The following is a 26,908-nucleotide window of genomic DNA, read 5'->3' as shown; positions in this document are numbered from 1 at the left end:
ATTTGCATTTTTCTGATGGCTCGTGATCTCGAGCATTCCCTTATGTGTCTGTTAGCCACCTGAATGTCTTCTTTGGTGAAGTGTCTGTTCATACCCTTTGCCCATTTTTATAATTGGATTGTCTTTTTGTTGTAGAGGTGTTGGCTTTTCCTATAGATTTTAGAGATTAGACTCTTGCTGGATTTGTCATAGTCAAAATTTTTTTCCCAGTCTGTAGGTTCTCTTTTAACTCTTTTGGTGAAGTCTTTTGATGAGCATGTGTTTAATTTTTAGAAGATTCCAGTTATCTAGATTTTCTTCTAGTATTTGTGTATTGTTAGTTATGGTTTTTATCCTATTTAGGCCATGTATTAGGGCCTCTAGAGTTGACCCTATTTTTTCTTCTGTGATCTTTATAGTTTTTGGGTTTATATTTAGGTCTTTGATCCATTTTGATTTAGTTTTTGTATATGGTGTGAGGTATGGGTTGTGTTTCATTTTCTTGCAGACATCCAGTTTTGCCAGCACCATTTGTTAAAAAGTCTTTTCCCCATTTGATGGACTTTGGGCCTTTGTTGAAGATCAGGTGACCAAAGGTGGATAGATTTACATATGGGTTCTCAATTCTGTTACATTGGTCAATGTGCCTGTCGTTTTACCAGTACTAGGCTCTTTTGACTACCTTAGCTGTATAGTAGGTTCTGAGTTCAGGTGCTGCAAGTCCTCCTACTTTATTCTTCTTCAATAGTGCTTTACTTATCCTGGGCCTCTTCCCTTTCCATATAAAGTTATCCATCACCTACTGGTACTGGATAGATTAAAAACTACAACATGATTTTATTTTCAGGGCATTTATAATCTTATTGCCAAGACAAGTTCTATTCAAATAAAACAATTTTAGATTACAACCAAGTGCCAAAAGAAATGGTACTACTAACAATCACATAGGAAGGTTTCAATCTTGGTTCAAATAGTCAGGAAATGGTGACTAGAAAGATAATTATGCAGAAAAAAGGTGGGAGGAAACGGTCTCTTTAAGAACAGTATGTTCCTTGAATTTACTTGGCCCTGGATTTCTATGTCAAAAAAGGGGGCAGAGGGGATATTAGCAGAGAAAAAAATTTAAACAAACATGTAGCTTGCAGTTATTTTCATTATTTAAAAAAATGTTTTTCTGTTTTCAGCTTCATGGTGGATCTTGAACAACTAGATGTTCCTAAACATTTTCTTTATGGTTCCAAGTGCAAGACAATTGTTCTTGTTTAAAATGTGAATTAGAAAATTCTCTGTGGTTGTTAATCTACTGTATACTTTTGTTTGATGTATTTACTCTAAGATGTGTACTCTTGTAAAATGTATCCTATAATTTTATTTCTCGTGTGAATTTTAGCTCAATTTTCAATGTTCACTATTATTCTCAGTATTTGATGCTAATTGTTTTGCTACATAAAACCCTTTAATGGCAAAATCTAATATGTGAAAAAAAAGTACAGATAAAGGAATAAAATTGTGCAAAAGAAATTCTTATAATGAAGGAAAAACATTTAAAGTGGGAACTTTTGGAAGATTAATTCATAGGACAGGGTTTGTGTAGACTGTCAGCTATCATAAAGGGTTAAATAGATGTTCTGTGATTTTATGTAGCTGATTTTCTGTGAGTGAAGTTTATTCTTCAATAATGCCTATTCCATTCCCAACTCATAGTCCCATGAGTATTCACTTTATATTACTTAAAAAAGATAATGCATAGGCATAAAAAAAAAACCTTGAATATAAAGAATCTCTATCCATTTGTCAGGTTATAAACTAGTTTTTCACAGTAAGTGCACAATGTTGTGGTAAGTTAGGATACCATTTAATAACATTATATCATTTATTAGCGCCATAAATACCTGTACATAAGTTAAACATAACAAAAGGGAAGTTTTATTTTGGAAGAGTCTGGCTCAAATTTTATGGCATATAGTTTTGGTATGTGATCTAGAAAGTTAACTTTTCTTATGAAAAACTGACATTTTCGTGAAGCCTAAGACAGTACACAATACTAGGGAAGCCAGCACAACTTGTCCAAGGCAAGATCATGGAAGCTCCATGGACACATCCAAACTCCTGAGGGACCGAATTACTGGGCTGAGGGCTGTGGGAACCATGGTCTCAGGAAACATCTAGTTCAAGTGGCATAACACAGTTTATAATGTTCTACATTCTACTTTGGTGAGTAGCACCTGGGGTCTTAAAAGCTTGTGAACAGCCATCTAAGACACTCCACTGGTCTCACCCCATCTGGAGCAAGGGAGAATGAAGAAAACCAAAGATACAAGGGAAAGATTAGTCCGAAGGACTAATGGACCACAACTACCACAGCCTCTACCAGACTGAGTTCAGCACGATTAGATGGTGCCCGGCTACTACCACTGACTGCTCTGAGAGGGATCATAATAGAGGGTGCTGGACAGAGCTGGAGAAAAATGTACAACAAAATTCTAACTCACAAAAATAGATCACTTACTAGCCTGACACAGACTGGAGAAGCCCTGAGAGTATGGTCCTCAGATACTATTCCTGAGGTTCACCCTTCAGCCAATGATTAGACAGGCCCATAAAACAAAAGGAGACTAAATGGGCACACCAGTCCAGGGGCAACGACTAGAAGGCAGGAGGGGACAGAATAGCTTGGAATAGGGAACCCAAGGTCGAGAAGGGGAGAGTATTGACATGTTGTGGGGTTGGTAACCAATGTCACAAAACAATATGTATACTAATTGTTTAATGAGAAGCTAGTTTGTTCTGTAAACCTTCATCAAAAGTACAATAAAAAAAATTGTTCAAGAAAAATTGACATTTTCACTTAAATAAGGATTTAAAAATACTTTAAAAAACACTTTAAAAACATTTTTTAACCTAACCAAATAAAGAAGAAATGTAAAATAAGCACAAGACTTTAGGGAAGATACAATAAAGTACTGGACAGAAGACATACGTTTTCCAATTTCCACACTAGAATAACTACAGTCCTAAAACTATATATATACTGCTATAAAAACTCATAATTTTAAATATCTTTAGTAATAAAATCTCTTCTGATTATAAACCCTTCTAATGAAAATAAAACACATATAGAAATTTATTGCCATGTTATTCTTTAGTCCAAATTCCTTCGAGACCACAGCTCTTCTGGGAAAAAACTGTTTAAGTAAATTTTTTCCTTATCTTTTCACTGTTGGAAAACTCAGAGAAAAAAAAGGAAAAGTTGAACTAAAATTTTATTTTTTAATTATAAAATTTGTCCTAAAAAATTTTCTCAAATTAATTTGTGGGAACATTAACTTTTACCTTGCATGACCTTAGTCCTCATTTGATCTACATAAAATTAAAGTTTTTTTCCTTCTAGAGCTTTTTCTACTAGACATAAATGGTAAAATTTGACATATGTATATATCTGTCTCTCATCTATTCTAAAGATGACAAACACTATGAAACAAGATCTAGCACAACTCTTTAATTTATACACAAAGCAAAGAACATTAATGAAGATGTACAATGATTATTCAAACAAGCTATACATATGTACAAAGGCAAATAGTCTTTGTAGTCTCACTCTGATTATATACAGTAAGAAAGGATCAACTTACTTTGAAACCTAGGAAACTTTTGACATACAACCTCTTCTTAAAAACATTGGTTATAAATGCTTCCAGTAAACACAAACAAATCATAACCAATCAAAACATTGCTCTGGCTGGTCCATTTCAGTGTCAGATTCAGAAAGCACATCAAGTCTTTTGAGTACTAGGTAGTTTCCAAAGTAGCATGGCAGCATGACTTTAAAAGGATTCTGCCTTCAATAACAGTGGTGATTAAGTGGAAGGGCTCTCTAGTTTTCAAACTGGAATAGGTTCTGTCATATTTTTTAAACCAGAATCAAAAGAACCTGAGAATAGGTAAATTATAAAGCAAACCAATTTAATTATATGTAATTCTGACCTAAACTCTTATACAAATTATACATATATTTGTGTGTATATGTGTGTGAGAGTATGTTTGTATGAATGTATTAACACTCACATATATATACTTAGACCTATAGTATAAAAGAAACACAGTAGTGCAAAAAGTAAATGAAAAAACTCGGCCCTGTGTACAAGTATCTCATTTTAAATTAAAAAGTAAACTTAAGGTTAATGAAGATTTTTTTTTCTATTTATGAAGGAATCCATTTTTCTGGGAAACAAAGTAATATAAAAATAAAGTAGTGAAAGACCAAGATGGGAAATCTACCTGGACTAAAGCTTGAATCTGGGTAACAAGCTCAAAATCCAGTGAAGATAAAGGTACTGGTTTTAGGAGTTCACGATTCAGTGAAGATAAAACATTCCACCAAACGATGGCCTTTCACTTCTTGCCAATAGACCCAGGATCTGAGAGATTAGAAGTACAGAGAGTTTACACTTACCTTTGTAACAGCATTTTTTTTTCCTTTTTTTGTGACACGGTGTTGCGAGAAACTTTTTTATTTTTAAAGAATGGTAATATCCAGAGTGACAAATTGCAGATTTAATGTATAAAATTTCTAAGAGTTAAAAGTTTAAACCCAAAAATTCTTCCTCCATTTATGTCCTTGACATAAGAAATTACGGAATTGAAACTTAATGCACCTGAATTGTTTGCAAATGTCAAAATTTCTCCTTTTTGGAAATAAAGTATCAGTTCTATTTTTGGCAGTTGCTCAACTTCTACTGTTCATATGGTCTGATTAGTGACACAAGTAGTAGCTATTTTTCAACTTCAGTTTCATTCACTACTACTGTTCCCAAATTGTAAATCTCTACTAGTAAATTATGAATCTAAGACAATGTTACTGTCAAAACCTACAGATCAATCATATATTTGATCAGAAATGGCTATTAAAAAATTCTCCCTCCCACCATCAATGATAACTATGCACTGAACATCTTGAATCATTCTAAGCTACTGGAGAGATTAACGTCGTTTCAAGCACTGGTATGAAATCAGTGAGAAAAAGAACAAAGACAACTTTAAAAGCAACAAAAAATTATATACCATATATATACACTGTAGCAAATACTTTATATTTGAGAATCTTTACAGCTTGCATTTCCAATCCATTATTACAAGTGATGAAAAAGAAAAAAATTGCAAGTAGATGCAAATTACACACAGTCTTCCCACTTTACTAACCAAATTTCTACTTTCCAGTGTCACTTTCCAATTTATGCAGGTAACTGCCTGCAAAGCTGAAACTGATTAGAAAATTCTTTATAGCTTATAATATCTTTCTCATTTTAGGAAAAACCAAATAGCCAACCATCAAAATTAAAAATAAATTGAATTGTCAGTCCACTGCAGTTATTTGTTACTAGATCCACTTCATTTGTAGGTGTCCATAATAGAAAACAAATAATTCTTTTATCTTCAAATTCATCTGTTCTTAAAATGCTACTTAAAACTTTGGTTGTTTTCCTGTAATATAGAAGAGAAAGCATTTTATCAATTAGACTGAATAAATATAGTTTTTACTAATTAGTTTATCAAACCAAATACCTGTGAACCTACTAAGTGTTTACTCATCTAAATGCATGTTACTAGAGAAAAAGACCAGACTTACTGGCCTGACAGAGACTGGAGAAACCCCAGAGTATGACCCCCGGATACCCTTTTAGCTCAGTAATGAAAGATTAGCCCCATAAAACAAAACGAGACTAATGGGGCACAAAAGCCCAGGGACAAGGACTAGAAGGCAGGAGGGGACAGGAAAGCTGGTATTAGGGAACCCGAGGTTGAGAAGAGAGAGTGTTGACATGTCGTGGGGTTGTTAACCAATGTCATAAAACAATATGTGTACTTTTTAACGAAAAACTGTTTGTTCTGTAAACCTTCATCTAAAGTACAATAAAAAAAAATTAAAAAATAAATAACTGTAATTTGTAAAATAAAACAGTTCTTCTGTGTTTAATAAGGCATATGTAATTCATTTTCAAACATATTAAATTCTACTTCAAATTTGTTATTAATGCACAAATTAAAAGCAAACCAAGGTACAAGGTTTATGTGTATAAACAATGTGTATGTGAAAGTTTTAATTACAAAATAAAATGTTATTTAAGATGGAAAGTTTGCAAATGAAAAAGTGATTATATTTTATGTTGCATTAAAGTTTAACTTTATTCTTACAGACTAAGGATTATATGGCCCTAGGAACAGGTCTCAACTTTGAACAGCTCGAAAAATTCAAACATCAAACATTCCTTTTGTGTAAAATGAAAAACATTTTTAAATTCCTGCTTTCACTAATTCTAAAAAGAATGGGCTGGAAGTCTGTAAGTTAGGGAGTTTAAATTTAGAAACATATATATTATGAACAAGATAAATTTCAAAAAAACTGTAAGGGAGCAAAAAACAAGCTATGGACTCCAAAAGGGTTAGAATCCCCAAAACACAGGACATAATCTATATTTTACATTTGAGTCATTTTCAGCATATCTGTAATCACTGAGTCTTGTACCATCCCACTTGCTTTTACCTATATAAAATAGTGTATGAAAACTCTAAATACAAATCAAATTCTGGTCAAAATGGAAATAGAAACCATACCAAAACCAAACCTGTTGCCATTGAGTCAATTCCAACTCATAGCGACCCTGTAGGACAGAGTAGAACTGCCCCATAGGGTTTCCAAGGAACGGCTGGTGGATTTGAACTGCCGACCTTTTGGTTAGCAGCCAAGCTCTTAACCACTGTACCACCAGGGCTCCTAAAAGGTGGAAATTAACATTTACTTAGCACATAATATGAGATAGGTACCATACGAAGCATTTTCATACATTATTTCATTAACTCCTAGCAACCAAGTCTATGAGAAAGAGTTTACCACTCTTATCTGCAACTGCAAAAACTGAGGCTAAAGGAGGGTGAGTGACTTGTCCAAGTTTGAACTATCAGTACATAGAGTGGAGCTCCAATTTGAACCCATCTGATACCAAAACCCATGTCCTTTCCAATATCCTAAAAGATTTATGGATTTATTTATTGTATTTATTTGGTGGAATTTTATGAGCTGACCCAGAAATATCAAGGGCTGAAAATAGCAAAAAGACTTTGAAGAACATATAGGATGACTTATTTTACTATTCTGAATTATATATTACAGTGAGAACAGTTAAAAATTCTAAAATAGAATCAAATGAAAATGTTAAAGACAAATATTTTGGATTTACAGTAATATAAAATTAGAAACTCCTTACTGGTTTTTGAAGTACAATGGGATGATCAGGCAGAAAGTCTGGTTTTTTTCTGCAGATGGAAACACTTGAAAGCTTCAACAGGAAATCTCTGCTGTATTTAATTCTCTCTGTAGATATTAAACATCAATTGTAATGTTATAAAACATACTACTCTCCTACATCACTTTTTGGCTCACTTCTTTCTGAATGTACCTTAACTGTCCATTGTTTCATAAAATAATGAGTACTGCCCATGCAAAAGAATGGGGAGGGGGAGCTTTGGAAAATTGGAAGAACGACAGCTGTTGAAGAAAATGGGTACTGCATGGCTTCTTTCATCTGGTTATACAAGTCTAGTAAAGTCATCTGGTATTGTATATACCAGAACATAAAAACAGTAACATCTATTGGGCAATTCAGATCCTACCAAAATGGAACTTTAAGGAGCCTATTTGTTTTTATATTGTTATTAAACATTTAATACAATCAAATTAAAATGAATTCAATTCAAGAAACGTTTATTGTGTGCCCAGTATACTATGCTAGGTACTGATGAACAAGACCCAAGATAGAGCTGCTATCTTCAAGAGGAACAATGATTCAAATATCTGCAGATTTTTCATCAGAAACCATCACCAGAAACTATCACCAAGATAGACCATGTGCTGGGCTAGAAGACAATGGAACAATATCCTTAAAGTGCTAAAAGGAAAGAATCTGCAACTCAATTTCGTATCAGTGAAAATATCCTTTAGGAATGAACACTAAGCAAAGACCTTTTCAGATGAAAGAGAAATAAGAGAATTTGTAGCAAAAGACTAGCTCTCGAAGAAATGCTAATGGAATTTCTTCACACTGAAGGGAAATGATAATTTAAACTAATCTTCAGGAATAAAGGAAGAGCAACAGAAATGGTAAATAGCTGGGTAAATATAACAGACTACTCCTTTTCCTCTAAGTTTTATAAAAATATGCATAACGGTTTAAAGCAAAAATTCTAACACTGTCTGGTGGGGTTTTCAAGGTATGGAGATATAATGCATTAACAACTAAAGCAAAAAGGTCAGTGCAGGTGGAGGGAGGAGGACCTACATGCGGTTGAAAGGTTTCACCATAACCATTCATTATAGACAGACAGTGGGAACAACCCAACTGTCCATCAGTTGATGAATGGATAAACAAACTGTAGTATGTCCATACAATGGAATACTATTCATCCATAAAAAGGAATTAAGTATTGATACATGCTACAAAGTGGATGGACCTCAAAAATATTACGCTAAATAAAAGAAGCCAGATACAAAAGTCCACATACTGTATGATTCAATTTATATCAAATGTCCAAAATAAGCAAATCCACAGAGAGAGAAAGCAGAGCAGTGATTTCCAAGGGCTAGCTGGAGGAGGGAATGGGGAGTGACTGCTTTATGGGTACAGAGTTTCTTTATGAGGTGATGAGAATGTTCTGGAATTAGTTACTAGTGATGTTTGCACAACAGAAATAAAAAGAATTGTAAGGCAATACTATGAACAGTTGTACATGAAAAATTAGACAACTTAGAGGAAATGGACAAATTTCTTAAAATATATAAACTATATTGACTCGAGAAGACATAGTGGATATCAACAGACACATAACAAACAAGTGAAGGGATTGAATCAGTAATCAGAAACCTCCCAACAACGAAAAGCCCTGGACTAGATAGCTTCACTGGGGAATTCTATCAAACATTTATAGAAGAAATGACTCTAATCCTATTCAAACTTTCCTAAAAAATAGAAAAGGAGGAAACACTACCCAAATCATTCTATGAGGCCAACATTACCCTTAAACCAAAACAAGACAAAGACACCACAAGAAAACTACAGACCAATATCTCTAACAAATATAGGCACAAAAATAACAAAATACTAGCAAACCGAATCCAAAACATACAAAAAGGATTATACACCATGATCAAGTGGGATTTATCCCAGGATTGCGAGGGTGGTTTCAACATCAGAAAATCAATGTTATACAACACATTACTAGAACAAAGGAAAAGAACACACAAATAATCAATGCAAAAGACATTTGACAAAATTCAACATTCTTTGTAAAAACATTCAACAAGCTAGGAACAGAAGGGAACTTCATGAATAAAATAAAGGGCATTTATGAAAAACCCACAGCTAACATTATACTCAGTGGAGAAAGACTGAGAGGTTTCTCATTAAGATCAGGAATAACTTGAACACTTATGCACTGCTGATGGGCGTGTAAAATGGTAAAGCACTTTGGAACTCGATTTGGCACTTCCTTAAAAAACTAGAAATAAAAGTACCATACGATCCAGCAATACCACCCCTTGGAATATATCCTAGAAAAATAAGAGCCGTCACACGAATAGATATATACACACCCACATTCATTGCAGCACTGTTCACAATAGCAAAAAGATGGAAATAACCTAGGTGCCCATCAGCAGACAAATGGATAAAAAAATTATAGTAGGTACACACAATGGAATACTATGCAATGACAAAAACCAATGATGAATTCGTGAAACATCTCACAACATAGATGAATCGCGGACGTTATGCTGAGTGAAATTAGTCAGTCGCAAAAGGACAAATATTGTATGAGACCACTATCATAAGAACTCAAGAAAAGCATTCTTTGATGATTATGAGGGTGGGGAGGGAGGGAGAGGAGAATTCACTAGCTAGATAGTAGACAAGGATCATCTTCAATGAAGGGAAGGACAATACACAATACAGAGGAAGTCAGCGTAAGTGGACCAAAGCTAAAGCTAAGAAGTTTTCTGAACACATCCAAACACTTTGAGGGGCACAGTGGCTAGGGCCTGGGGACCATAGTTTTGAGGGATATCTAGGTCAATTGTCCTAACAAGGTTTATTAAGAAAATGTTCTGTATCCCACTTTGTTGAGTGGCATCTGGGGTATTAAAAGCTTGCAAGCAGCCATCTAAAATGCATCAACTGGTCCCAACTCACTTGGAGCAAAAGAGAATGAAGAATACCAAAGACACAAGGAAAATATTAGCCCAAGAGAAAAAAGGTCCACATAAACCAGAGACTCCATCAGCCTGAGAGCAGAAGAGCTAGATGGTGGCCAGCTACCACCAGTGATCACCCCAACAGGGAACACAACAGAGGGTCCCGGATGGAGTGGGAGAAAGGTGAGGAGCAGAAGTCAAATTCATGCAAAAAGACCAGACTTAATGGTCTGACAGAGACTGGAGGAACCTCCAAACTATGGCCCCCGGATGCTGTTAACCCAGAACCAAAACCATTCCCGAAGCCACTCTTGAGACTATATGGACTATAAAACAAAAAATAATACTCGTGAGGAGTGTGCTTCTTAGTTCAACCAGATAAACGAGACCAAATGAGCGGCTCCTGTCCAGAGGCAGGATGAGAAGGCAGGAAGGGACAGGAACTGGTTGAATGATCGCAAGAAACCCGAGGTGGAAAGAGGGAGTGTGTTATAACATTGTAGGGATTGCAACTAATGCCACATAACAATATCTGTATAAATTTTTTGTATGAGAAATTAACTTGAGCTGTAAACTTTCACCTAAAGCACAATTAAAAAAAAAAGAAGTATAGGTGAAAAATTGTTGAAAGAAATGAGGACACTTAGGCTGAAGACGAGAAGACCTAGGGAAGGCACTAAAATGTTTTAAATTCTTAGAAAGCTGTCATGTGGAAAGGAGTCTTATCCCTGTTTCTCCAGGTAACAGAACAGTGACTTTTAGGGAGAAGTTATAATGAGGCAGGTCAATAAAAGTAAAAATGTCTAAAAATTAAAATCTAATAATATAATGAGCTTTGAATACCAAAGAGAGCCCACATGAGTATGTGCCAGGGCATAATAGAAGACACTTCCAGAGAGGGTTAGGGGTGGGAGTGCTTGAATTTTATGGTCCCTTCCTTCTCTGAGATTCTATGATTTCACAAGTCTTAAAGCCATGTAGATCCAAAAACATGGTTCCCTTTTCCTGTATTGCCATATCTTCATTTTATGGAGGATGGAGACTAGACAAATTGGTTTCATTTGTTGTGTCAACCCTGACCAATTGGCAGTGGCTGCCTGGAACATTATTAGGAAAAAAAAAAGATCAGGAATAACTCTCACCATCACTATTCCACATTGTTCTGGAAGTCCTAGCCAAATCAGTTAGGCTAGAAAAAAATTAAATAAATAAAAAGTATCCAAATTGGGAAGCAAGAAGTAAAACTATCCCTTTTCGCAGATGACATGATCCTATACATAGAAAACTTCAAAGATTCCATAAGAAAGCAATTAGAATTTTGAATTTAATTTTTAATTAGAATTTAATTTTACCACTTAATTCAGGAAAGTGGCAGCATAAAAGGTCAACACACACACAATAAAAACTTCTATCTTGTTTAAGTCATTATTACTCTGGTCTTTGCCTTAGAGTAATCAAACCTGTAGCCTGACTAGTATAGGCAGAAATCAACCTAAAAGAATATCATAAAATTTCTTACATACATAAGGTTTTCAACCAAGCAGCAAAGTAATATTAATGTTTACACGAATGCTAAGACATTCTCTAATGAAATTTGGGGATTATGATAAAAGTTTACCTTTTTTAACTGGAGACTGATGTTGCTGCTTTTCATTAAGACCTTGAGGAAAGGCTTGCATTCCATTTGTCTTACACTGTTGAACAAAAAGAAAATATACTTTTTAACTCAAGTTTAAAATTTTACATAACACAGAGGAGGGACAAGATGATGGCTTAAGCAGTTCCACACTCCCATCCCCCACCACAGAAACACCAAAGAAAACAAGAAACTGGTAAAACCAAGTTTGTCAGAACTATGGAAACTAGTCAAAGGATTACAACAACTAAGCAAATGCTGAATCAAGAAAAATGTGACTTGTGAATGGAAGGATAGCTTGGTTTTTTATAAGTCTATGCCCTACCCTCCAGCTTACCCCCAGGCTCAGAGATCATCTTACAGCTGGGATAGCCTGTAGTCCCAGGATCCTGGTCCCTAGCTCTAGAGAGAGAAGAGAAGGCTTTATCTGCAAATTGTTATGTGTGTCTATCCTAAGTCAAAGGGCTGAGAGACTGAAGCAAGGTGCCTGTCTCTGGCCTATCCTCAACAAAATACTAGCAAACCAAATTCAAAAGCATAGTAAAAGGATTATACATTATGATCAAGTTGGATTTATCCCAGGAATGCAAGGATGGTTCAACATTAGCAAATCAATATAATACACCACATTAATAGAACAAAGGAAAAGAACCACATGATTATCTCAGTCAACAGAGTAAAGGGTTTTGATAAAATCCAATACCCTTTCGTGATAAAAAACACTCAACAAGCTAGGAATGAAGGGAAATTAATCAATCTGATAAACAGCATTTATGAAAAACCCACAGCTAACTTAACACTCAATAAGGAAAAAATGAGAATTTCCCCCTTAAGATCAGGAACAGTACAAGGATGCCCACTCTCATCATAGCTTTTCAATATAGTACTGTAAGTTCTAGCCAGAAAATTAGGCAAGAAAAATAAATAAAAGATATCCAAATTGGGAAGGGAGGAATAAAACTATCCTTTTTAACAGATAACATAATCCTATACAAAGAGGATCCCAAAGAGTCCACAAGAAAACTATTAGAGCTAATAAATGAATTCAGAAAAGTAGCATGATACAAGGTCAACATATAAAAAACAGTCAGGTTTTTATACATTAGCAGTGAACAATCTGAAAAGGAAATTAAGGCAACAATTCCATTTATAATAACATCTAAAAGAATAATCTACCTAGGAATCAATGTAACCAGGAAGGTGAAAGACGTCACTGAAAACTGTAAAATACTGCTGAAAGAAATTAAAGATCTAACTAAATAGAAGGACATTCCATGCTCATGGATCAAAAGGCTTAATATTGTTAAGGTATCAACACTACCTAAAGAAATCTATAGATTCAATGCAATACTCATCAAAATTCCAACAGCCTTCTCTGCAGAGATGGAAAAGCCAATCCTCAAATTTATATGGAACTGAAAGGCACCCCAAATAGCCAAAGTAACCTTAAAAATGAAGAACAAAGTAGGAAGACTCACACTTCCCAATCTCAAAACATACCATAAGCCTACAGTAATCAAAGCAGTGTGGTACTGGTATAATCAAGACATACAGACCAATGGAACAGAATTTAGAGTCCAGAAATAAAACCATATATCTATGATCAATTGATCTTCAACAAGAGTGTTAAATCCACCCAATAGGGAAAGAATAGTCTCTTTAATAAATGGTTCTAGGACAACTGGATTTCCACAAACAGAAGAAGGAACATGGCCCCATACCTTCTACCATATACAAAAACTAACTCAAAATGGCTCAAAGATCAAAGGATAAGATCTAAAACCATAGAACTCTTAGAAGAAAACAAAAGGGGTAATGCCTTAGAATCTAGTTTTCAACAATAGATTCTTGGATATGACACCAAAAGCATGAGTAACAAAAGACAAAATAGATAAATGGGACCGCACCAAAAATTTAAAAAAAAAAAACAACTTTTTTAAATCAAAGGACTTTATAACAAAGTGAAGAGACAACTTACAGATTGGGAGAAAATTTGGGGGAAACACACCTCTGTTACGGGCTTGATATCCAGAATATATAATGAACTTTTAAACAACAGAAAGAGCAATAATTGGAATCCAGACTATATTCTCAAAGTCATACAAGTCAAGAAGAATACAACTCCTAAAAAAATGCACAAGGATGTGAACTGGCAATTCACGAAAGAGGAAATCCAATGGGCAAGTTAAAGACATGAAATGCTGCTCCACTTCACAAGAAAAACTGAGAATTAAAAACAATAAAAAGATATGTGTTCTCACTTACTGGACAAGAAAAAAATGTTAAAGTCTGACAACAACAAGGTAAGAATGTGGAAAAATCAGAGTCTTTATGAACTCACTGTTCATACAAAGCACTTCAGAGAATAATAAAATTGAAGATAATAACACCCTTTAACATAGCATTTTCACAACAGATTTATACCCAGAGAATCTTTCAAATATGTATAAAAGGAAATATAGATGGATGTTCACTGCAGCATCTTTTGTAAAATAGAAACAAACGTCCATCAACAGAAAATAGACCAAAACTGGTATATTCATACATATATTCATACACTTATATATTTATGGATATTCATACATGTGTATGAATATGTTTATGTGAATATATTCATATGTATGAATATACGGATATACATATGATTTTTCTGTGTCATTACATATAGAACTACTTTATTCATTTTAACAGTTGTCTAGTATTTAATTTATGAATATACTTATGGTTGTTCATGCATAGTCTCTGGAAGTATCAAGATACAATGGTTACTTTTGGTGAGAAGAAATGGGTGACTGGGGGTCAGAGATTGGAGAGAAAGTTTGCTCTAGATACCATTTTGTAAATTTTTTATTTCAAACTTTGTAACTATTTTACTTAGTCAAAAAATTTAAAATTATAAATGATGAGAAAGGGAAAAAATTGCAGAAACCTATGTAGGTATAATACTATTTATAAAAAATTATAAAACAGTTAAACAATTTCAATTTATTGTAGCTAAAGTTCAAATACATTCAGGGAAAAATAACAAATTGAGGATAGTTTTTTCTGGGACAGCTGGGAAGGAAAAGGGATTATACAGGGATATACAAGGGATTTTTAACAATATTTGTTACATTTTTTTCTTTAAATTTTTTAAAACAAATATGAAAAAATGTTTAGATTTGAAAATCTTGTGTGATAGGCACATAAATGTTCTCTTTAAATATGTCATATTTTTAAAAAGGTATATAAAGCACTTAGCATACTGCCTGGTACACAATAGCCACCTAACAAATGTTACTTTCCAGTCTGTAAATAAATGCTTTATTTTATTATAATTTCTAAGACTTACTCTGCCAACTCCACTTTGTAAGCACTGAGTGTTGCATGGATATTCATTTTGAAAGTTGAAAGGAAACACTACTCCTACAAGAACAGAAAAAAGACAACGATTTTAGATATCCATGCCTTCAGTAAATGATATGGTATCAACTATAAAACTTAAGTGTCCAGAATATTCTAGGTACTATTTTGAAATTTTCTGATAGTTCTAATATTCAACATACATTTATTCAGCCCTATTAAATGTAGGCCACCATGTCAGGGGATGGGTATACAAGCATGAAAAGACAGTTCAGAGATAAAAAGAGTTCATAGTCTATTTTCTCTATAATTTTATTTCTGTTGTTGTTGAGAATATACACAGCAGAACATACACCAATTCAACAGCTTCCACGTGTACAATTCAGTGACACTGATTACATTCTTCGAGTTGTACAATCATTCTCACCCTCCTTTTCTGAGTTGTTCCTCTGCTGTTAACATAAACTCACAGCTCCCTACAGTTCTTATCTAATCTTTCAAGTTGCTGTTGTCAATTTAATCCCATATATCTAGATCTTAAAAGAGAATAATGTGCAAGGCAGGTATTCTTTACTAGTTAAGTTAATGTCTTGGAAGAAGTACAACCAGAATGCTCCTTAGAAGCAAGGATGGCAAGACTACGTCTCACATACTTTGGACATGTTATCAGGAGGGATCAGTCCCTGGAGAAGGACATCATGCTTGGTCAGGTAGAGGGTCAGTGAAAAAGAGGAAGACTCTCAACAAGATGGGTTGACAAACAGTGGGTGCAGCAACGGGCTCAACCGTAAGAGGGAATGTGAGGATGGTGCAGGACCGGGCAGTGTTTCCTTCTGTTGTACACAGAGTCACTAAGAGTCAGACTCGACTTGACAGCACCTAACAACAACAACAGCAGTTAACCTAAACTACTGTTTGGTTTTAAGAAGACTTCAGGGGATGTTTTTGGTTTAAGGTTTAAAGATTATCTCAGGGCAATAGTTTCGAGAATTTATCCAGCCTCCATAATCCAGAAAGTCTGGATTCCATGAAAATTTCAAATTCTGTTCTGCATTTCATAGTCTATTTTAAAAGACAAGCTCATAAATTATTATGATCAAATTTGATGTGTAAGTGAGAGATGGGCATATGTGTGTATAAGAGATATAGACAAGATACTAGGGGAGAGCACAGCAGGTTTTGGCGTATCAAAGCAGGCTCCATAAGAGGAAATAATCCAATCTCAGTCTTGAAGAAAAAAAATCAGAAGATTCCTTTGGGAACCTGAATTGAGCAAGGGTATAGGGGGGAGGAGCCCTGGTGATGCAGTGGTTAAAGCAATCAACTGTTAACCAAAAGGTCAGCAGTTCGAAACCACCAGTGGCTCCGAGGGGAAAAAGATGTGGCAGTCGGCTTCCGTAGAGATTTACAGCCTTGGAAACCCTATGGGGTCACTATGAGTCCGAACTGACTCAATAGCAATGGTTTTCTTCTTTGGTGGGGGGGTGGTCATTGGGAGGGAAGCTTGAGAAAGGCCAAAACTAATCAAAATTGATGTTCTGATATACTAAACTTCTATGCCTTAAAAAAAAAAATGCTATTCCTCTGTCTGGATCTTAGCAGGATATAAGCAAATGGGAGCAGAGCTACCTGTCCGCCCCATTTGCCCATGGAATAGCCCTGGAATAAAGTGATCAGTGAAAAATTGGATCTGCACAGAAGGGAGGGAAGGGCACTATAAAAGGGTGGTCACAGAATGAAGCTGCTGCCAATGACTTTATATCTTTCCTTTAGGATAAAATCTGAGACTTGACACAACACAACTTCTCCAGTGCACCAAGGGATATGGGATCAGTGTTGCTAAGCTATGGTTCAGGGGGAGCCATTAATTTCACTTGTCTGTCCTGAGTTACATCCAGCTTCAGAGGAATCATGACAAAACTAGAAACCAAGCATGGGAGAATGGAAGATTCAGGAATTAGTGCCATTTCTATCTTGTCTGCTTCATCTTTGCATCTTATAAAAGGGCTTTTTCTTTCCTTGTATAATTAGCAAGTGTAAGAGCTCTTAATTGAAGTGAACACATAGACTAAAGAGAATTTAACAGGTTATATGTATATCATCAAAGCAACAAGTAATAAATAGAATTAAAAAGTTAATATTCTAATTTATGAGTTAAATATGAATTATTCCAAAAAGGTGTTCAAAATAGTTTTATGGGCTAAATTAACCATTTAATTTCAGAATTTATCTATTATTGTTGTTTAGATTTCCAGAAGTTAGACTGTATGTTCTAGCTCAAGTACAGTCTTAACCTCTACCAGAATAAAACTGTAATATCACAACCATATAGAATCACCAACTGTTGTTCTGTGCTAATCATGTTTTGTTTTGTTTTTTTATTACTCCATTTAGGTATGTTTTTTTAAAGGCGAATTCTCTCTGCAGCATGGTTCTTCTATAGCGATCATAATCATAGGGCACAATTTGCATTAGAGGTATTACTCTGAGCAAGAACCAGTTAACTATCAAAATAAGACATGAAAACTATAAAGTTACTTTTCCTCAAAGACTGCATCTTCCTAACTCTGTTGGTCTGGTAGATTATTAAGAAACCTTTCCTTTTGGTAATATTTTTAAATTCTTCAGAGAAGATCATTAGTTTTCATTATTTCTTTAAATATCCACCAAAATAATTACTTCATGAGTTATTCAGCCTTTCAAATACCAATTCCAAAACCAAACCAGCTGTTGTCAAGTCGATTCCAACTCATGGCAACCCCATGGTTGTCAGGGTAGAACTACGTGTGCTCCATAGCACATAGCACATAGTTTTCAATGGCCAATTTTTGGAAATAGATCAAAATACTAACTAGCCACAAACAAATTAATACGTAAAGATATGTACCCTAGATTACTCACCAGGAGGAGAAGTCAGATGACGAACAGGTCTTGCTGGTTGAAGCGGTTTACCAATTAATTTTTTGGTTTCCATTATCACAAAGACCTTGAGGTTCCATACTTTAAGAGAGAAAATATACATTTTTATTTTTTGGGCAAAATAACCAAGACATTTTACATACATAAAAATAAGCACAACACTCGCTTGAGGATACCTATTTTGTAAGCTAAGGTAGAAAACACAAACACAAAAGAAGCATTTAAAATAAACTTACAATAATCTTTTACAATAACCTTACCAAAATAAAACCAAACCTATGCCATCGAGTTGATTCTGACTCGAAGCAACCCTACAGGACAGTGTAGAACTGCCCCATAGGGTTTCCAAGGCTGTAAATCTTTACAGAAGCTGACTGCAACATCTTTCTCTCACAGAGCAGCTGGTGGATTCGAACCACTGACCTTTCAGTTAGCAGCCGAGAACCAGGGCTCCTAGCATAACTCTAGACCTGTTTATAAAAGTTATAACTGTTGGTCATTTCCTCTTTAAAACATTTTATTTCCTTAAAGTTCCTTATTCTGTTCTTTGTTTCCTATTTCTCTGATTACTAACTTCCTTAGCTGATTCCTCTGCCACTGTTCTCCAATTAAATGTAAGGATTCTGCCAAATAAGACTTTTGCCCCTCTAGCTAACCTCATCTATTCTCAAGCTATAACCACCTATCTATATGATAAATATGCCCTAATTTGTATCTCCAGTATCCACCTCTCTTTCAAATTCCCATTCTATTTTTTAACTGCCTGAAGATATTTTAATTTATATAATATCACCAAACCTGCTGCTGTCGAGCTGATTCTGACTCACAGCGACCCTATAGGATAGAGGAGAACTGCCCCATAGGGTTTCCAAGGAGCAGCTGGTGGATTCGAACTGCCAACCTTTTGGTTAGTAGCTGAGCTCTTAATCGCTGTGCCACCAGGGCTCCATATAATATTAAAGGCACCTTAAATCCAACATGTCCAAAATTAAATTCCTTACTTTGACCCCACAGGCTTCCTTCCTTGCATATTCCTTAAAGCCATCATCAACTCCCTTGTACCAGCCTTGGTTAAAGCCTCCTTCAATTCGATGGTCTAAATTAGAACCTCCCATCCCAAAATCAGTCTCTAAATCCTGTCCATTCTACTTCCAAAATATCTCTCAAATCTATTTTCTTCATTCCCACCACTACTCTCTCAGTTCCACAATAGTTCTTAGTTCATCCCCCTGATCACCCAGTCTGATTTAAATGCCTTCCTCTATGTTCCTGGGACAGTGTGACCATATCCACATAATGACATTTAGAGAACACCATCATTCACTGTAGACAAAAGTGAAGAAAAGATTCTCCTTAAAGAAAGGGCCAGTATCTTTAATCACCTTTGTGTCTCCTGCAAGTAACAAAGAACCTGGACTGGATTCAAAGTAGGTGCAAAACAAGCATTCTGAATATATGGATGAATACAGTTTCTTTTCTCTGTAAACCATGAGAGTTGAGTGACCACAAAGAGAACGCTTCCTGTTGACTCACCCTGATTTTTCTACCTCATGTCCCCCTCCCCCACAAAGTTCCTGCTAGTTCTTCTTACCCTTCTCTAAAGAATAAAATGAGGCAGTGGTGGTTAAATGATAGAATTCTCGCCTTCCCATGTGAGAGACCTGGGTTCAATTTCTGGCCAATGCAACTCATGCACGGCTACCACCTGTCAGTGGAGGCTGGCATCTTGCTATTCTGCTGAACAGGTTTCAATGGAGCTTCCAGACTAAGACAAACTAGAAACGAAGACTTGGCAAGCTACTTCCAAAAATCAGCCAGAAACTCTATGGTTCACAACAGTCGGATCTGCAACTGATCATGGGGATGGTGCAGGAACAAGCAGTATTTCATTTTTTTGTGCATAGGATCACCATGAGTCGTGGGCCAACTTAAAAGGAGCTAACAACAACAAAGAAGACAAACCTTTTTCTGTTTTGAGCTGCTTGCAGATTTCTGAGATCAGAGTATTCTCCCTATTGCATTAGTCCTTTTGAATAATTTCTCCTTATCTAAATTTGGATTTGTTATTATTTGGCGCCCTCTATACATACTCCCTACCAATTGTCTGTCAGTTTGCCATACCTGTGTAGCTTGCATGTTGCTACAATGCTGGTAGCTATACCACCGATATTTCAAATACCAGTACAATTTTCCAAATTGTGATGCCTACCAAGACAGAGTCAAAAGTAAAACCACACCTGATTTTGCACCTGCTAATTCAAAACCAAGTAGTGGAACAGCTTCCAGGCTAACACAGACTAGGAAGAAAGACCTGGTGATCTACTTCCAAAAATGAGCCAATGAAAACCCTATGGATCACAACAGAACATTCTTGAATACAGTGCTAGAAGATGAGCTCCTTATGTTGGAAGGCATTCAAAATACACAGTGGCAGCAACAATGGACTCAAGCATGCCAATGATCATGAAGATGGCACAGGACTGGGCAATGTTTCATTCCATTGTACATGGGGCCACCATGAGTCAGAGCCAACTCAACTGCAACTAATAACAACAATACATACTCCTGCTTAAAAAACTTCCATTCACCATCATCTCCAGAATTATTAATAATAGAAACAGGAGCCAGCATCCATGTGTCATGCATAATAAACCATTTACCTTTACATTTATATTATGTAATATTCACAGCAATTCTATTAATTAGGTACTATTAGTAGCTAGAGCTCAGGTCTCAGGTCAGCCTACCTGAGTTTATCTCATGGCTCCACTATCTAGTTATGTAACTGTACAGTTAACAATAGCAAATATTCCACAGGTTTGATGTGAAGTCTAAATAAGATAGTCTATATAGAGCACTTAGCACAATGCCTGGTACATAGTAAGTGTTCAGTAAATGTTAGCTATTATTATCATCTCTGTTTTATACATGAAGCTTAGAGAAATTAGGTTAACTTTCCCAAGGTCATGAGTCTAGAAAGTGATGGGTTTACCCATGCATCTGAGCTACACTCTACAATCTAACTAGCCCCAACACCTCTTTCCACCTCACACTCAGGCAGAACTGCCCAAATTCTGGTTAAGTATCCTTATGTGCTCACAAAGCACCTCTATCCTTCTCCAAAGTGGTACTTATTGCACTAGTTGCAATTACCTGTTATCTGTCTATATTCTTAACCAGACTATTAAATTCAAGCTCTATCATTCAGGTGTATCTCTAATATCTAGCACTGTGGATGTACAATAAAAGTTATCTAGTACACAGTGGATGTTCAATAAAAGTTGTTGAATTAATGTGATTTTGTTTCACCATATATTTATATATTTAGGTGCTCTGTCTGGAGTTCCCTCGTTCTCCTTATTGCTCCTCTCCAAATTTCTATTCATCTTTCAACACTAAGACCTAGCTCTTGCTACTTTCTTGAGAATACCCTTGTGTCTCAAGAGGTAAAGTTAAATGAAATAGTTGACACAAAATTCTCTAACTCCTAATAAATAGTTGATAATAAAAAATAATAATTATTATTCCTTTTTTACTTTCCTTCTCCACTGTTACCTACTGTACTTTGTCTATTCATTCTTCTAAAATGTATCATAGTAAATATATTACATACCTATCTGATTAGATTATAAGTTGAGGTAAAAAAAATTAGACCTTATTTATCTTTGTACCCTAGTTATCTGCAACATAATTATTTTTATATAAATTCTATAAATTTCCATACTAAAGATATAACTAAAATCTTCTGAAACTTGCATGTAACTGTGATGTCTATCAAGAAAAAGTCAAAAGTAAAACCACACCTGACTTTGCACCTGCTCGTTCAGAAACAATATGATTTTAACCACATGATCTTAAATAAATCATAAATTTAAATGACTGTTTCCCTAACTAAAATAGGGTTAATAACTCCCTTTTAGGTCCAAAAAAAATTCTTTGGCCTATTTTTAAATGTCTTTGGATATATTTCATATTTTTATGTAAATAACACCTGTGTTATACGTTTTTTTGCCAACTGCACCACCTCCTTACGCATTATTTCCCTAGGTGTGTTGTGCACGTGATATTTGTGTGCTCATTATTAACATGTGTGAATTATTTGTGAAAAATACAGTATAATTCAAATGTTAAAATCATAAAATTATAAACAATGTCTCAAAATTAGCTATGATAATTAAGTACAAAACAGTTACTTTTTCCTGAAATTTGGAGATAAGCCAGGTAATACTCCAAATTAACTACCTACTTTTGTAATGTTATCTGTTTACTAGTATTTCAACAGAGTTATTAACAACCTTCTAAACAAAACTAATCCTGTCTGTAATTGTTGGCAATACAACTCTCAAATAAAAGGAAGCAAAAAAAAGTTGTAAATACAAGAAGCAAAAAAAATTTATATATATATATATATACACACACACACACATATTTCGAAGAAATATTCTTTGAATATTTTTATGTGGAAGGGAATATTTAAAATAAGAATCAAAAAAGCAATCTAGTATACATTGCTTTATTTTATGTTTATACTAGTCATTTTAATTGGGACTCTATTACTAGCATGTAGTAGCTTTCCATCTTGTTTCCCATTTGAAACTAGTGAATCAGAATACAAAAGAATACTTTGGCACACATTTCCTTGTTTTCCATTACTCAGCTGAAACTGAGCTGGTAGGTTGTAAAGTGTTTTCCAGTTGCTGAGCAAAGCAAATCCACAGTATTCAAACTAGGGAATGTCCAGAGTTTGGGAGTTAATACTATATTATACGACTTTGCAATACAAGCAAATAAAGAAATAAAAGCTTTTTGAGTGCCACCTACCCTTTCAATTTGTAGTAGTAAGGATATAGCAAGGGCTCCAAATATATAAATACCCATTAGTAAAGAGATTAAAAAAGACAGTGTCGTAACAAGCCCAAGCCCGCTGCCTTCCAGTCAATTCCGACTCATAGGACAGAGTGGAACCACCCCATAGGGTTTCCAAGGAGTAGCTGGTGGATTCAAACTGCTGACCTTTTAGTTAGCAGCCATAGCTCTTAACCACTATGCCACCAGGGTTTCCGTGTCATAACAGTACTGTTTAATATTGTTTTTTTAAAAATGTAGACTATGTCTGCATACAGAAACTGACATTACGGGGAATGAGTTTGGGATGATTATGCATATTATTATGTGTACCACCATCATGTCTTAAAACAGTACTATTAATGGAAAAGGTAAGCATTTGCAAGAAGTAATCATTATTATAAACCTGATCCACAAGATCATAAGCGAAACAAGATGCCACACATCAAAACCTAACTCTTGGCTGAGGTTAAAAAAAAAAAAATTAAGGACTTAACTACAAAGTCAGTATACAAAATAACTTCCAATCAAAACAAATTGTAATACCTGCTTCATTCATTGAACGTAGAGATCAAAAAGTTTCCTTGAAGCAAGTGGCATTACCTACAGCAGGCTTCACGATGTCGACAGTTACAAAGGACAACCGCTGGGAAAGAAACCGAATCCTACCTACAACATTGGGTAGCAAGCTGTAGACCTATCATAAAGCTGTATTTTAAAATCTAAAGATATAATTTTGTGGCATAAATGTTTTTTAAAGAAAATTTTGATTCAATAACTCAAAAATATCTGTTTTATTGATTTTTTTTTTAAAAAAAACCAAACCTGTTGCCATCGAGTCAATTCGGACTCATAGCGACCCTATAGGACACAGGAGAACTGCCCCACAGGATTTCCAAGGAGTGGCTGGTAAAGTCGAACTGCTTTTTGTTAGCAGCCAAGCTTTTAACCATACATGCTGAGTAATGGTTGCTGAGTAAAGCATTTGTTTTTCAAATTCACACATATTTAACAAATCATCTTTGAAAAGGTCAATGGTATAAGCAAGTATTGGCCTGGAAATCAGGAAACTTAAGTTGTAGTTGCAATTCTCCATCGAGCAATACTAACTATATCTTAGGTTCCTTTTCTGCTAAACAAGGGAGGAAGAAAGGGAGGGAAGGAAGGGGAGAGAAAGAGGGGAAAGGAGGGAGAAAGAAAGGAATAAAGATGAATCCTAAGGACCCACTGCATCATCAGGGTTTGTTTTCTCTAGCAAATCTCATGTTCTACTGACATCAATTTGTGCCAAACCAGTCCAGAGAAATCTCAGCTTTCCTTCCCTGGTCAGTTCAGACCCCAGCTGCTCCTTCATCCCCATTCACCCAGGGCTAGGTCAGCAGGCACCAGCCCCTTCTCTGTTTCTTAGGTCTTATACTCTGTTGCAAGACTCATAAACCCCAGCAGAGGTCTCACAGCAAAGCTTCCAAGTTCCTAGGGGATGTTCCATGTTTGTGAGAGCAGATGTTCCATCTCCCCACCCAGAAACCTCCCTTGAGCCTCCATCTTCCAAAGCCTTTACTGGCCTCACCAAGCAGCCATGATAGATTACCTCGTGCCTCCTGAGGCTTAGGCAGCATCAGGCCCCCAAGGTGCTCCCTCTTGGTTGAGTAGACCCCCCCCACTCATTGGCTTCAGGTGTGGTCATGCTCTCAGGAACCAGGACAAAAGGCCAAACTGTTTACTACAAAGGGGTTCCACACCTCACACCTACCAACTCTGAAATTTTAATTAAACTAGGATTTTCTAAGAGTCACTTATTACACTGAGATAATAAGCATATACTGACCAGTTTGAGCACAATTGTATCACCCAGATACCCATTTTTATTATTATTATTGAAAACTCCAGTTTTTGGAGGTCTTTGTTTTTGTTGTTAGCTGCCATCAAGTCAATACCAACTGATGGTGACCCAATGTGTTACAAAGTGGAACTGCTCCATAGAGTTTTACTGGCTGAAATCTTAACAAAAGCAAATCACCAGGCGTTTTCTTCCATGATACTGCTGGGTGGATTCAAACCACTAACAGGTTAGCAGTCAAGCACAAACTGTTTTCATCACCTAGGGACCTTTTGAGGTCTCACCAGATGCTAAATGTTTTACATATCTCATTTAATTTTTGTGCCATATATTAACTGTTGAAGAAAACCAGTAGTCCCATTTTACAGATGAGAAACCTGAGGTTCAGAAAAATGAGATGTACTCAATTTCATTCAGCTAATAAGTGCTAGAAATGAGGATTTGACTACAAAATACACGTACTGTCTCTAAATTTGTCTTTTTGGTAATTTTAAAGACAACTGAAATAAACTGCCCACTATTCCAATTCTTTCTATTAACCAGTTGGGAATGCTGTAGATAGGCATGCATGTACGGATAAAGAAATTAACTTATGAGAAGGCACATTTATGGAAAGCCCTGCTGAATAAATTGGGATGCGGTAGTAATTTTCATTTCCTCAGTTTATAATCTTCCCTAGAACACTAACTAAATTATGGGATTACTATCCTTTCCTCGTTTTGTAGACATGGTACACTGTCATACTAATCACAGATCACAACATATTAAACATACTTACGTATTGGTTTTAGAAGCTGGGAATCTCTCATTTAAATTATAGATTTCTTTAGTAAGTGCTGATGGTTCTGCTGTAATTAAGAAATAATTATATAAAATACAGTGAAACCTGTGAGAGCCAGAACTCAACAGGACTGCCTTGTTCCTCCAGGTCTCAAAAAATTCCCGCCTTTGACAGGGTGCAGTCTTACCACTTTCCTATCACTCTTTATAAGTGGAAAATATTTGCGTTTTCCTTCTCTGACAGGTTTCCACCTTACATGGGTTCCGGCTTTCACAGGTTTTACTGTACCATGAAAGAAACAGCTGAGTGAAGAAATGAAAAGACCATATTTTCATCTACCTTGTGTATATTTCCCATATGATAACCAGATGAGATTTAACATCAATTTCCAACTTCAAAATATTACTTTTACAAAGTTAGTATTTCTTGAAACTAAATGCAACTTGCCTGTAAGTAAATAGTAGGTACTGATAAACTGATAGATGAGAAGTAACATAAGGGAAGTACGGGGAGCAGGAGAAAAGCCAGTTATGACTCAGGTGACGAAAGGCGTTTTACATTTCACAAACCTGGTTGCACTCTTCAAGAAAAAAACTAAAATAACAAAAAGTTATAAACCATCATATTTTCCATTTTATGTCTTCTCGTTACAACTGACTAAAAAGAAAAAAAGTCTAGTTGATGTGTTTTTCAGTACAAACACCATTTAATATTTTAGATGGGATAAAACTGTCCAGGTTATAGGTGTTTGTGATTCTCGTAACTAACGTAACTGCCCTTTCCTGTAGCTTTGCTAAAACGCCAGCAAAGTAAAACTTTTGCCATAAATTTGGCAAAGATGATGCCAGGGCATGGGAAGTCTTCAAACCATGTCACCACCTAGCACCGGGCCCAGGACACAGAGGGCGCTGTGTACTTACTTTTTTCCCCCAGCAGTTTAACTCTCCCTTATTCACCTGTCCCTCCGCCCGGTTTTCCCTCATCAGCCACAACGCTTTCCTTCTCCCTTAGCCGAAGTGCTCGCTCCCATCCCAGGCTATACCCCACTTTGGGGACCCTATGGAGGCCCTGAAGTAATCTGTCCCGACCCACCCCAGAGCTTCTCTCCCTCACCTCAACTTTCCGGGTGTCCAGTCCCCGAGACGAAGCCCCAACCGCCTCCTCCCCCCAAAGTCGCTCACCCTGCCCCGCCACCTACCGCCTCAAGATCCAGGAGGATTTCAGAGCAGCAGCGTCGCCGTGCTCAGCCCAGACGCAGAGGCCGAGCGCCCCGCCGTCTGTCGGGGAACGGCTCCCTAAATGCGTCCGCTCGCGGTCCGGGGTCGC

The 26,908-nt window shown here is 35.9% G+C and overlaps 2 protein-coding genes across 2 annotated transcripts in view; one reads left to right on the top strand and one right to left on the bottom strand.

Moving 5' to 3' along the window:
* NECAB1 (N-terminal EF-hand calcium binding protein 1) overlaps positions 1 to 1,659 on the top strand; it is a 180,231-nt gene extending 178,572 nt beyond the window's left edge. The window contains exon 13 of the mRNA XM_004370784.1: positions 1,164 to 1,659. Coding sequence (XP_004370841.1) covers positions 1,164 to 1,189 — 26 coding nt within the window. The 3' untranslated portion in view covers positions 1,190 to 1,659. The remainder of the gene's footprint in view (positions 1 to 1,163) is intronic.
* A 3,621-nt stretch (positions 1,660 to 5,280) lies between these two features.
* CUNH8orf88 (chromosome unknown C8orf88 homolog) lies at positions 5,281 to 26,908 on the bottom strand. The gene is made up of 6 exons (XM_004370783.2): positions 26,781 to 26,908; positions 18,099 to 18,197; positions 15,187 to 15,260; positions 11,838 to 11,913; positions 7,242 to 7,348; positions 5,281 to 5,460 (listed from the first exon to the last, which is right to left on the bottom strand). Exons 2-6 carry the CDS (start codon positions 18,169 to 18,171, stop codon positions 5,437 to 5,439), a joined length of 354 nt encoding a protein of 117 aa, XP_004370840.1. The 5' UTR covers positions 18,172 to 18,197; positions 26,781 to 26,908; the 3' UTR covers positions 5,281 to 5,436.

The sequence above is a fragment of the Trichechus manatus genome, unplaced genomic scaffold, assembly GCF_000243295.1.
Source record: "Trichechus manatus latirostris isolate Lorelei unplaced genomic scaffold, TriManLat1.0 scaffold00009, whole genome shotgun sequence".
NCBI classification, from domain to species: domain Eukaryota; kingdom Metazoa; phylum Chordata; class Mammalia; order Sirenia; family Trichechidae; genus Trichechus; species Trichechus manatus.
This window is presented reverse-complemented; position numbering and strand designations above follow the sequence as displayed.